The sequence below is a fragment of the Elaeis guineensis genome, chromosome 1 (genome assembly GCF_000442705.2).
Source record: "Elaeis guineensis isolate ETL-2024a chromosome 1, EG11, whole genome shotgun sequence".
NCBI classification, from domain to species: Eukaryota; Viridiplantae; Streptophyta; class Magnoliopsida; order Arecales; family Arecaceae; genus Elaeis; species Elaeis guineensis.
In genome coordinates this window covers 89,609,566-89,622,828 of record NC_025993.2, presented here as the reverse complement: position 1 = coordinate 89,622,828, position 13,263 = coordinate 89,609,566, and the positions used below count along the sequence as shown (strand labels likewise).

Here is a 13,263-nt window from a genome sequence, read left to right as displayed (position 1 = left end):
CTGCCTCCAAAGGAAAAGTGTTTTGGTGAGAGACTTCGCCATATACAACTCCTCGAGCTTCGACCACAGCACCGTCGGGGAAGTCTCGCTCAGCACATGGATCACCACCTCATCCGTCAGGTACATGCGGATGGTACTCACCGCCTGCATCTGTAGCCGTTTCCAATCTCGCACCTCCATGGTGGTCGGCTTCTCATCGCACAAGAGAGCATCAATCAACCCCTATTGGATGAGCACGTCCTTCACCCTTGCCTGCCACAAGGAGAAATTGCTCTTACCATCGAACTTGTTGATCTCCATCTTGATTGTTCCTGTTTTCTCCATCTTCAGTCTTGCTCACCACCGCTGCAATCTGCGTCCTTGTACCGCCTTACTCTGATACCACTTGTTGGGTGGATGTCTGGTCAGGACACCACCTCCCAAGATCCTTTCAGTACCATGCGATGCAGCAGGAAGAAAGAAGAAACAAAACAAAAAGAAAACAATCAAAATACGTGGATCAGCTACAAAAGGGCTCGCCTCCACGGGGCATGCAAACTTCACTATGAAAAAGAAATTTTACAAGAGGAGACCTCACCCTCAACCCTTGTACACCCAATTCTCTCTCACCTGAAGTTTCCCTCCTGAAAGCTCTCTCTCTCTTGAAGACCCCCCTGAACCCCTGAAGAGCCTGGCGACCGCTGTCCAGGAGCCTCCTGCTCTTTCTCTCACAGCGCTCTCGCCTCTCTCTCTCTTCTTGGATTTGTACGGCTCCGTACGATGCGAAAACCGAACCCCACACCTCTCTGTTTCGTCACAGGATCCTTTTAAAGGGTTAAACACGGTTTAAACCTAATCTAATTAGGTTTAAGAGTCCTAAACAAGCCAAATCAGCGTCCCAGACCGTCGGATCAAGATCGGGAGCCACCTGGGCCGTTGGATCGCGCTCCGGTCTATGGAATAGTGCCGTGGACCGCGAGAAACGCGTGGAAAACGCCCACGCGGTCCACAAGCCGCTCCGTGGACCACCCGGTCCACAGTGGACCGGGGCAAGGGGGCCAGCAGGCCGCTGGCCTGGGCCGGCCCGCGCGCGCGGGCCTGGGCCGCGCGCTCGCTTGGGCCGCACGCCTGGGTCGCGCGTCCCACGCGCCGCCGCCTGCGGCCGCGCCGCTGCCGGTCGCCGGTGGTCCTCCGCCACCTCGATTCTCGTGCCGACTTCAAAAGCTCGTATCTCCTCCATCCGAGCTCCGTTTCGGGTGATCTTGGTCTCGTTGGACTCCGTTTTTCGCCGCGAACCTCGCTGTGGGCTCAATGTGGGCTAAATCTCGAGGCGTCAAATCCTAACAAAAGCTCATGCTAGAAGATAAAAAATAAAGTAACCAAAATAAATTTAGAAGACTTACAATGGAGAAGAAGAGGACCGATCGGAGAAATGGGCAATGAGGAAGCCGGTCGGAGAAGCAGGCAGTGGAGAGCATCGAGTTTGGTCGGAGGAGTGGAAAGCAGAGGGGAGGAGTTGGATGGGGGCCGGATGGAGGAGTGGGGATCATGGAGAGGGAGGGTGATTAGATGGGGGCCGCATGGAGGAGGGATTGGTCAGACGAATGGAAAGTAGGAGGGGTCGGAGGGAGAAGAGGGGGCTGGTCAGATGAGTGGAGAGCAGGGGCTAGACGGAGGGAGCATGGAGGGCGATTGGAAGAGTGGGAAACAAGAGGACTGCTGTTAGAAAAAAAAGGAGTAAAAATCATAAATTCAATCCATGATTTTGACCAACAAATTAGCCACGGAAAATCATGGATTGAATCCATCATTTCTTCCGAGCTGACACCTAAACAAATAGCATCCCAACTACCATAAATCAGTAAATAAATTTGATTAACAGTATTTTTTAAAAAATATTAAAATATAGTATTTTTTTGAAAAATCCCACTGGACAGATCCATGTATACATCTCCGTCTCAGTTCCGATCTGCTGTCTCTGATCCTACGGCACTGATGTCTACGGGTATCGCGGGGGCGGCATGTGCATGATCCTAGATTCGTGATCATATTCCATGATCTCGTCACCTGCGTGAAACTAAGAAACCTCTGAACCCACAGTTCCTAAAGCCACAAACCTGGCGGTTGGTGATGCGACATATCGGGAGAAGCAACGGACTCCCGTCGCTCAGGCCGACGCCAATTACATATAGCCCCTTCAATGATATTTAATTTATAAAACTTTTTATTTTGCTATTCTTAGTTTAAAATAACTACTGTTAATGCCTCCTTCCTTTCAAAAGAAGGGAAAAATGCTATTTCTAAATGTCAATCGAGCAATTCCTATAGAGAACTCTAAAACAATAGCAGGTGACGACAAACAACTTCAAATAAATGAAAATACTATTCCTAAGACTTTTCAAAGTACTCTACCACTTAAATGCATGATTTTTGTCCTTTTTAAACATAATTGCTCAATATCATACCTTCAAAATTATATGTGGCTTGCCTCTTATGCCAGTCTTTTGAGTTTTATGCATGTGAGTTACATGAGATGAAAAATATGAAGGATTGTCGTTGTACAAGAGAAAATATTGATAGCTACAATCATTGTTTAATAAATATATATTTTTAATTAATATAATTTTTTCTTTCGATCTCAAAAAACATAATGTAATTTTATTTTATTTATAAAAATATATTAGTGAGAGCATCTTAGGATAATTAGTTGGCATCATTTCATAGTAGGTAAAATGGTGCACATGCTATGCCGTGACATAAAAGATATTATGACTAAATAGGAAAGAATGCTGACTCATGCGTAGATAAGAATGCAAGAGGAAAAAACAAGACATGACCCTCGTCGCACGTGGAAACATATGAAAATAAAAAATAAAAAAATAAAAAAAAGTGGTGGATATTTGTAACTACTTTACAAACAGGGCCGCAAAATTGAAGATAAGAATGTAAGAGAAAAAGCGAGACATGATCTTTTTCGCATATGAAAAAAAAAAAAAAAAAAAAACGGTGGATATTTATAGCCAGTTTACAAACAGGATTAATAAATTGTTGCTATAATTTCTGTTGCCGTGAATGTCCGACGATATGATCAGTTGGGAGCCGGGGTGTTGCAACTGATTGTTAGATAGTAAAAAATTTATAAAAAATTTATAAAATTTAATTTATTTATCAAAAATTGATCGGTGGAAGATTCTTCGATGCTTAAGTTAGTCGGAGGAAAGAAACAGTTGAAAAAACCAAAATATGATAGCAGAATATTTAATAGTTAGAAAATCTTACCTAATTCTTCCATTTTCTAGTTTATATAGGATAGAAAGTATCGTTATCATGTTACTTCCATCTTTTAGAATAGGGGACATAGGTATTATCGTCCTTGGTGAACGGTTACCTCCTTAATTGCCATTAAAATTGAATAACGAATGATCAGTGGGAAGTTATTACACCCCACGATCCCACGAATGTGAGTGATTAATATCCACATGGGGCAATTATCTATTTTTTCAGAATTGAGATAGTTGAAAAAAACTCGAATGAGTGTTTAGCTGGATATTGATAGTTTGTTGGGCTTAGTCAGTTCAAACCTGATTTAGTCTTAATCGATCGTCGTTGGTTGAATTCGAGTTAGATCATTGATCGAAAATTAAGTCGATATGATTTTTTTTAATTGATTGTATGTCGGGCCAATGGGAAGATGAGGATTTCCCTTAATCGGTTGAGCGACGAAGATTTACCCCTTCTGTCCCGACGATGCTCAAGTTCACGGGCAAATTAAAAAATAACATTATTTGTAAAAAGTTCTTTGTTCGGGCATTCTTTGTCCCAATATCACATGCATGTAAAATTATTAACGAAATAAACATTTGTTAGGGGGCTCTACGGCAAAACCGGGATTCAGTATTAAAACCCAGCAAAAGCCGATGGTGGAGGAAGGCCGTCTCGCTGCTGCCTGCCTGTGCGCCTTTTTTCTTCCTTAACCTGAACAAATCTGGACAGGACCGTATAGTCCTCCGACTCAGCCCGAGAGACAGCCATGGGAGAAGCGTTGGACCTACCGAGGAGAGTTCTCTGATCTCTCTCCCTTCTGGCATGGCGATTGGCTTCGTTTATCTTGGTAAGTACCGGTCTCGCTTCTCTTCTTGTAGAATTTTAGGAATCCTTCACGGTTTCACCTTCAATTCTCGAAAGGAAGAGAAAAGGCACCCAAAAAGAGGAAGGGTCGGAGAGTGGCAACCAAAGACCGCCTTTCTGAAGTGTGGGGAAGCAGATTCGGATCTTCTTTGTTGAAGCTTTCTCAATGATCCATGTTATTAGAAAGAGGGCAGGAGGGATATTCTTGGAGAAGAGAGAAGGAGAACAGGAGCTGTATGGAAAGTAGCCCTTTTCATTAGGCTAGACCCTTTTTCTTTCTAGAAGGCATAGATTCATGCTGCCAAAGTAACTTCTTTTAGGGGCTTTGATCGGAAAAGGATGAAAAGAAGAGGCCTTTTTGTTTTGTTTTGTTTGGTTTTTTATGATTTTGCAAGGAATCACGCAAATAGGAAAAAGAGACATGTCTCGCTGATAAGTGATCATTTCTCTGATGCATTCTGAAACAATAGGATTTTTTTCCCCCTTCATTCATCTGCGTTCTGTATCGAGGTTTGATTACTGATTTTTTTTTCAAACATTCGGGGGAGCTTTTTTCAAGAAAAAAGGGGGTTTTTGTCGATGTTCACATTGCACGTCGTTTTTGTTTTGAATCTGCTGCAGCATCTTCCCAGTGTTAATTTTGCGATCGAGAAGGGCTTTGTTGTTCAATGTCAGCTGCGACAATAGCAAGCTGGATTAAGTCCCCATTCGATGGTCGAAGAGGTCCTGATTATTCTAGCATAAGGTATGTCGTTTTGGATTAATTCCTGTCTTCTTCTTCTCCATTTCTTCATGCCCAAGGATTGATTTGTCGGTGATCCTAACACTAATAAATCAAGCATCCGGAAGGATTGATTTGTCGGTGATCCTAACGCTTATTTCCCTTGTCCCTTGTAAGTGTCATTGTATCATCAATATAAATCTTCTACTTGCTTGTTTTATCGAATAGTTGAGAAGCAAAGTAATAAAATTTCAAAACTCTAATATTTAGGCATGAATTCAGGAATTCAGTGACCTCAGGCTTCATAAAGTAGGAGGGCAAGCATGAAGTTCTTTTTACTAGCTGGTTCCTTGTAGGTTGTATCATGTTGTCATAAATGTCTACTTCAAAAAAAAAAGTGCTAAAGTTGAATAAACATAAATGAGATTGCTGGAAACGAAATCTTTAAATTCGTAAGTTTTTCTGCAGGTTTGCATGATATGCATCTCTGTTGAATGGTATCAGTTCTCTTTCCATCCTTTTTTGTCTTTTAAATTGTAAATTGCATCTTTTGTCTGGTTATGATTATAGTAAATTATATGTATTTTTTAGCTTTAAATGCAGGAGCCCTTTCTTTGGATCCATGCACTCTTATTGGTTGCATACAGGGCAGGAGCTATCTCTTTCAAAAGTTCGTGTTGCTGCAGATTACTCAGACTCACTGCCTGATTCACCTAGGCATGTGGGAAATCGAGGTTATCATCCCCTTGAAGAAGTGAAAGGCCATGAAAGGAACAAGGATATGCTGCTCACAGATGCTGAGATAGCTAGGACAGCTGTCGAGGTAATCTTATCTTGTTTAGTAGATAGATTCCTGCTATGCTCATATATATGTAATTTGATGCCTGCAATGAAACTTTCAGATTATTTTTAACTGCCACTTAATATTTTGAGTATACAAATTTCCTAATTGTGCTCATGCTCAGGCAATTGTTTTCATATGTTTTGAATTATTATGTTGATCCAACCTTGGTCTTTGGCTGGATTCTAATTATTCTTTTGTTTGGTTTTTTCACTATATAATCCGAAACTGTAGTATATGTTCATAATTTGTACTTATACATGCATTCTATGTCTTTATTTTGCTGTATAAGTTCCATATTGTTAACATCAGCTAATAACGTGCCATTAGTTACATAAAAGCAGGGGACTATTATGATTCCTAGGACCAAAGGATGATGCTTCTTATTAATGTAGGCCAATAGCAAGGCATTGCTTGTATTTCCGGGAAGGGTACACAATGAACCACATGGACATGTCTCATGGGCTGAATTTCAGTATGTAATTGATGATTATGGAGGTGAGCCTTCACATGGAATATCCTTGCTGTGCCGTCGTATCTTTTCCTAATATGCACTTAATCTCTTCCTTTATGAATAAAAAATTCAGATATATTTTTTGAATTATTTGATGATGAAAACATCTTGCAAGACCCTGCTGCCAACAACCCTGTGGTTAGTGAATTTTTTGTATGCTCTTCAAAGTTTCTAATTTGCTTTATAATAAGAAACTTCATCAATGCTCAACGATCCCATTATCTTGCTTGCTTGCTTGCAGACAATGCTGATTGGGATGGATGCTCCTATCTATGGAGAAAACAAGATGATAACTATCAATTTTAGTGACCATATGGATGATGACCAGATCATTGATGTATCATTTGATGATGATCATATTGAGGTCCGTGTTTTTTTTTTTTCCTACTACATTTTTTAGACTGCGCAAGTGAGCAATTAAATGATCCTTGGGACAACATTCATTTGCCTTTGTTACTACTAACAGATTGGTGATACAGAAGTGACCGACACTCTTATAAATTGGGGCATGCCAGATACATTGCGTTGGATTCATCCAATGTATTTCACGAAATGTTTGTCAAAGGTAAATATTGCTAAACTATTTTGTTGCTTAATTTATTTAAAGGAGGGCTTATATTCCAATCACAATTTCCTACAATTATATATTACTTTTGTGGGATTTATGGTTGTGATTTTTTTTTTTTTAACTTGTAAAACTTTTTGAGTGATAATTGAAGGCGAATCAACCTTAATAAAGCATCATGAGGAGTTATATTTGTTATTATAAGATGAAATGTAACTGTTGAATGCTGCAAACTTGCAATGATGCAGTGAACTAACATTGTGGGGCATTAGCCTAAATACATATGTTTATATAGTTGATAACCCAATCACACCTACATTTTATATATTACTTCCAACTCCAACATTATGAAGGCCTTGTGCAGCCAATCATTATGATTTATAGCTCTCATAAATTTATGGGACATCATAGGCTTGTATGTTACAAATTGAAAATATGTGGAACTATGGTTATTTGAAGCAGTCCATAAGATGCTTAATAGATCGGATTTACATATATGGTGAATTTGACATTTAAAATGAATGTGCTTACTCCTGAATTGCATAATGTTATTTGATAAACATTGCTTAATCTGCCTATCATGATGATGTTGAGTAATAGCACTACGACTGCTCAGACATATTATTGTAGCCAAAACCTTGATATAATACGTGGGACATTGCATATGACTGCTTTGCTAAAGCAAAAGATATGATTATGCTTCTTGTTCCCAGGTATTTAGAATCAATTTGGAAGAGACAAAAACTGCATGTTATTTCATGCAAGCACCAGCTTGGTTAGCACTAACATGGGCCTTTATCTTCAATAAAGAGGTGAAAGAGAGGTAAGTTACAGTTCAAGGCATTGAACATTATGCAAGAAAGTTTGGTTGACCAGTATAAAGGCTGGATAGATAATATATCTCACCAATAAATATGGTTAGAGATGGGCAAGGGCTGGTTCAAGGCCTATCAAGAGGGACTTGATCAATTTTGCCTTGGTTTGGTCAACTAAAGTTCTGGATGCAGGCTAGGCCTGGGTTTAGATTTTAAAGCCTCAAATAGATACTAGCTGAATAGTCTTTGTTGTGAATGATCAAGGAGGGAAGGCAATTATTCTTGAAGTGCCCCAGGGGCTGTTGGAAAGAAATTGGAACAAAAGCTATACCTGCCAACACTGTTCACAGATTGGAGAAAATTGGTATCAGATTGTTCAAGCCCATAAGGTATTATGATTCAACCAGGATCAAACAACCTTGACATAATCACCAATTGGATATAGACAATATTTTGGGAATGCTGTCGCATAAAAGTTCTGGCTAGATATGCCTTGATATGTAGATCAGATCTTGTTGTGGAAATTATCTTAGGAGAAGCTAATGTTGCATTGTAAATCTCAGAAGTTTGCATTATGACCCTGGGACCATAGACTGAAGCTTTACTATTATAAAGACCATAGTTGATGAACTGCAAGAATGCCATTCTTCACTAAAAATGACATGTTGGCGCAAAATGTATGCATTAAGAGTGGACCACGACACTTGTTGTTCGTGAATCATGGGTACCATACATATGACATATACACTAATATATGAGTTTTATGTATGGATATATTAATTTTATGTCCATAGCTACAAGTAACTCTGACATGTTTTTAAAAAATTATTAGGAATACTCATTCACACGCACTGATCATCAGATACTTCCTTTCTCAGAAAATTAGCAGTTTCTATTATTAGGTAAATCATTAACCAAGAGGCCATAAACAAATCCTGTAAAAAGTTTTCTGCCTTGTTACTCAACTAGGCAGCATCATTAATGTAATGTGAAAGATCTGCTACAGTTTTGTTTAATGGACATGCTATTAAGTTAGTCTTTTTACTGTCATTCCCAATCTCCTTTATCATAAATAACCCTTCCCAAGAATGTGTTAAGCGGGTGTTCAAGGGTTTAATTCAAGTCCATTTTACCTTTTTCTTTTATAAGACACCTGTCTTTCAGTGCATGCAGCTTCAATTCATCTCTTGCTAGACTTTTTCTAGCTTATTTTCTCAGATGTTGAGGTCAACTTCACCATTTTCATATACATACATAATACTAAGAATATATTTGCATACATGAGGTCTTCGTTGCCAGATATGCTGATCTTTACAGTAGTTGGTTTGCTTGAGTGGATTAGATAACAAGTTGAAGTCCACTAGAAGACAGCTCTGAAATGCTTAAAAAAAATAGATTGTCTTTTATGGCAATGTTGAAAAGATTTTATTTGTTCTTCGGAAAACTGAAGATGATGAATATAGAATACATCTGCATTTGTAACAAATGGTTTTAATAAAGATTACCAAAAAATAAGGATTCAATTCATTTATGGTACTAGTGATGACAAAATGTATCATCTCGCATTCAGCACTACATATTTTTCCAAGTAATGAATCCCAGTTCTCTTACTGTCAAAAAATTCATTTTCGTTTTTTTATAATCGTGTAGGCAGTTAATACCAAACAGGAGAGGAAGATGGACTGGCCATCAAATGGCCTTTCTATTGTGGGATGTCTCAGACCTGCTTTTATAGATGAAGAATCTTATTTAAGGAGGTTATTCCACCGTAATGATGGTGATGGTTACATATCAGATTGGAGAGGTATTTCATGCCCTGGCATTAGATAATTAGTGGAATTAATATCTAAATGAAGATAATGGAATCTGCAATCTTCTAGCCCTATTCCTGATATCATGTCCTAGTTTCTTATCAAAATCCTGCAGATGAATCTGAGAAAGAAGAAGAACAAGTGGCTGGGACTTATGACTTAGTTGGTAATGCAAAGTAACAAAAATATTTCTTTTCCTTGTTGGATTTCCCTTTTCCTTTGATAAGTAATACATTTTTTGTATGCCTAGATAGTGAAATATTGAGATTTAATTCCAAAGGTGATGGAGGCAACATTAGTTCAACACTCTACAAATTGGAAATTATGTCAATGGAGCTACATTCTGTATATGGCAACCAGGCAAGTTTTTTATACCCAGCAGTCAGATTTTGAGATTAGCTTCTACTTTTTTCTATTGATCAAACAAACGACCCCTTGTATCTAGACAGAGAATTTTTACTTGGTGGAGATTCACGCTGGAGTCTTAGGTGTTTTTTTCCTCACCCAGTTATTTTAATGGATGCAGTGCATGATTAGTCTGCAAGATTTTCAGGATGCTGAACCAGATGTTCTTGCACGTTCTGCTTCAGCAATTATGGAACGCATTAATGAGTATGGATTGCAGTGCAATGTTGCTCTTAGATCCCTCTGTCGCAGGAGGAAGGGACTTATTGTTGAGGTATGTTTCTTTGTTGCATATGTTCCAATCTTTATTTTGGTTTGCATGAGATCCGCTGCTGTTCAGATGCTTGCCATTGAAGGCAAAATTTATTCTTTAGCTATAATTCAATTGCCACTCAAATTCTGGCATATCATTCCAATTCCACTCAAATTTTGGCAGTTGGTTTAATGAAAATATTATGCTGTGATTATTAACTATATAGTTTGCCAGTGCATAGCTTAATTATCTATTTAATTCAATTACAGTGCTGCAATGTCCTTAAGCTTGTAATCTAGGAATAGTGTCCTTCTATAAAGGTGGATTTGACTTCTCTTTTCACTTAGAAGATGCTTTTGAGCTATACTTCTGTTTAAGATATAGATGGATCTTTGCTGTCTAACCCTAGCCCTCTTTTAAAAAGAAAATCTTAACCATGATTCACATGGTTTTACATTTTGCCAGATAATTCTTTATCGTTGTTTTCTCACAATACTTTGTTGGGATAAAAAGACTAGGCTTAACTGATTGACCACAATATGCTCTTTCTTTTTACGCAGAGAGGAAATCTGATAGGTGTCGACAGTCTTGGCATGGATGTAAGAGTATTTTCTGGAATGGAAGTCCAAACTATTCGTTTTTCATTTAATGCTCGAGTAAGATTTTTTTTTTTTTTTTTTGAAAAATAAATATTCCATCCTCATAAGTCTTTATATTAAATTCTTACTTATGCTCCCTTCAGATCCATGATAGATGATTGATTTAATAGCAAATGGCCAACAAGAAACACAGGCATGTTTGCAGTGGTGTTTATCCTGTATTGATAATAACATCCCCGACCTTATAGTTCAATTTGCTCAGTCATTTGAGGTGCTACCTGTGAGATTTAAGTATCAGTTTCAGTTGCTTTCTTTTCCCAACTTGCTACTCCAACTTGTTGAGTAGGTCTTCCTCCCGCAAAGAAATTGTCTTGTGCATTAATGTGCATGCTTGAACCCATGTTATGTGCAAGGTGTATTATCACATGAAATGCCACAATATTAGAGTATCGGACGTGATCTCATCAGTTACTTTTCCTGAGGTTGTGCATGTATTCTCCCACTTCATCCAGTGATGCAGCATTTCAAATCACCTTAACTTAAATTCTCAAGAGCAATGTTAAGTTTTGTCCTATTTAGTTTGTAGACCATAGAACTTAATGATATCATCATCGTATGATATTTCTCCTGAAGGTGTCCATGTGTTCTTCAAGCACCACTAGTGAACTAGCATATCAACAAGCTTTATTATAGTATCTCGGTCTAATTTAAACTAAAGCATTATTTTATAGAAGCATTACGGTTACGATAACCTTCTGAATTTATCTTCATTTTGCGCCTTATCAGACTGCAGACCAGTACAGTTGAAGTATTGCAAGTTTGCAACCACTTAATAGTCTGAGCCTCATAACCTTGCTTCTTACTCCAACAAAACTTGCCCATCGTAGTCTCCAGACAATTTGCTGACGAGCTAAAATATATCCCTTCTATCTCTTGATGCATGTTGCTTCTCCCTCTCTGTCTAAGAGCAAGGCCATTGGAATTCATTTCCAAATCCCTAGCGACTTTACCAACTGAACCAATTGGCACCCTCTCTTGAACTTGAGCACCCCTTTCATTTAGTGAATAATATATTATAGTGTTTCTCCTTTGTGCAGGTCAACTCAAAACTTCTGCTACCAAGCTGATATTTTAACAAGAGCACAAAATCGATGGTTTAATTTGCATAATCATAAACAAAAAACCTTTTCCCATGAATGTGGATCCCACCTTCTGGATTCTCCTCCTCCATGGCTTCCCATCTTTGGTAAAGTTGAAATGTGTTCTGGTTGCCTTTTGCTACTTCCAACTACTTCTCTCTTCCAACCCTTCGATTTAGTTGTAAATCCTCTTTCATGTGATTCTTCTAATGCAAGCTTCTCTAGGAACTACAATTGTCAAACTAGTGAAATCAGTGTTTCAAAAAGCAGCTGCAGTATGTGAGCAGTCAAGGAACATTATAGCGCACATGCAGTCATTATTTTTTAACAATTTATTAAATTAATAAAATGCACTAAATACTATAAAAGTATCAATAATGGCCTTTTTTGGATAAATAGTTTTGATATCAATAGCAACTAGTAGTAGTTCTCATTACTGAGGATTTAATACCTACAGCGTTTGTTATAACCATTAACATATCAGCCTGCTTCTTCTGCACAGGCTTTCATAGAAGTGCCATTGTGTTTGTGATCTTGTAATGCTAAGTGGGCTGCAATCCAACCTCATGATGCTAGGTGGTCCACATATGGAGCTGCATGATCCTAACTGGTCCGTTTCTTGTGGTATGACCACATACAGTGACCTCGCGGAGGCAATATGGTGCATTCAAGTGTCGGCATTTGCATATGCAGCAGCATGCACCATATTTTACATCACTAACTGAAACAATCAAGTGATGTATAAATTATTGTTGGATTGTGACTGGTTCCATGTGAAACTTGCTCAACCATTTGCATTTGCATGCTTTAGCTTGTCTGTTATGTTTAGCAGATTTATTTGCTAATTCTATCTACTGACACTCACTTATTTGACATTCAGTTTTGGTTTATAATTTGTTTACTTTTTTAGTTCAACAATTTTGGTTGTTGTTCTTTTGGCTAGCATCTTCTTTTACTTGTCATCTGAGTTTCTGCTGTCCACTTTATTTTCCTCGTGCAGGCTATATCCGAGAGTGCAGCTGAAAAGAAGATCAAGCGTATGCTTTTCCCACACTATCACCGTAAAAACTTAAGAACTCCAAGTGATGGTGTGAGGGACTCGTAAATTTCTAAATGTTTCCTTTATCTTGTAACGAGGCTTATGGTTAAAAATGAGCATGTTAATTCTTTAGCGGTATTAAGTGTGCTTTATATTTTTATGCACACATACACTTGTGTACTTCCAATAGTACATAAATCTAGCAACAGAATATCTCCAGGCGATTTCTCACTGTTTGTGAACCTCAGAAAGCGCAGTCTAAGTGCCAAGTAATCATGCCTCTTTGGTGGCAAGCGATTTTTTTTTAGTTTGTTGCTATGTCAGTGAAACTATTGTGCAATAAAATTAATTTGGTTAGAGACGATTTTGTCATAGTACTGGACAAATGACCTAAATTTTGTTCCTTTTATGCTACTGACTTAAAAATTGAATATGTTCTGTAGCATGATTTTTT

The 13,263-nt window shown here is 38.3% G+C and overlaps 1 protein-coding gene across 14 annotated transcripts; it reads left to right on the top strand.

The window, feature by feature from the left end:
* Positions 1–3,878: 3,878 nt before the first annotated feature.
* LOC105038133 (uncharacterized protein At3g49140) lies at positions 3,879–13,181 on the top strand. 14 transcript variants are annotated; one of them, XR_012140837.1, is made up of 14 exons: positions 3,880–4,090; positions 4,729–4,852; positions 5,420–5,651; positions 6,065–6,167; positions 6,257–6,321; positions 6,425–6,547; positions 6,650–6,748; positions 9,214–9,367; positions 9,469–9,540; positions 9,625–9,734; positions 9,901–10,053; positions 10,593–10,688; positions 10,775–10,973; positions 12,771–13,181. XR_012140837.1 is itself a non-coding variant. In XM_019848710.3 (14 exons), the coding sequence occupies exons 3-14, from the start codon at positions 5,303–5,305 to the stop codon at positions 12,873–12,875; spliced, it is 1,335 nt and encodes a 444-aa protein (XP_019704269.1). In that variant the 5' UTR covers positions 4,729–4,852; positions 5,111–5,184; positions 5,297–5,302; the 3' UTR covers positions 12,876–13,181. The 14 variants fall into 14 exon arrangements, 13 of the variants coding, with proteins under 13 accessions (XP_019704272.1, XP_073112048.1, XP_073112041.1 ...); XM_019848710.3 differs by lacking the exons at positions 3,880–4,090; positions 10,775–10,973 and adding exons at positions 5,111–5,184; positions 5,297–5,325; XM_019848713.3 differs by lacking the exon at positions 10,775–10,973 and having other exon boundaries at positions 3,879–4,090; positions 10,593–10,631.
* Positions 13,182–13,263: the final 82 nt, after the last annotated feature.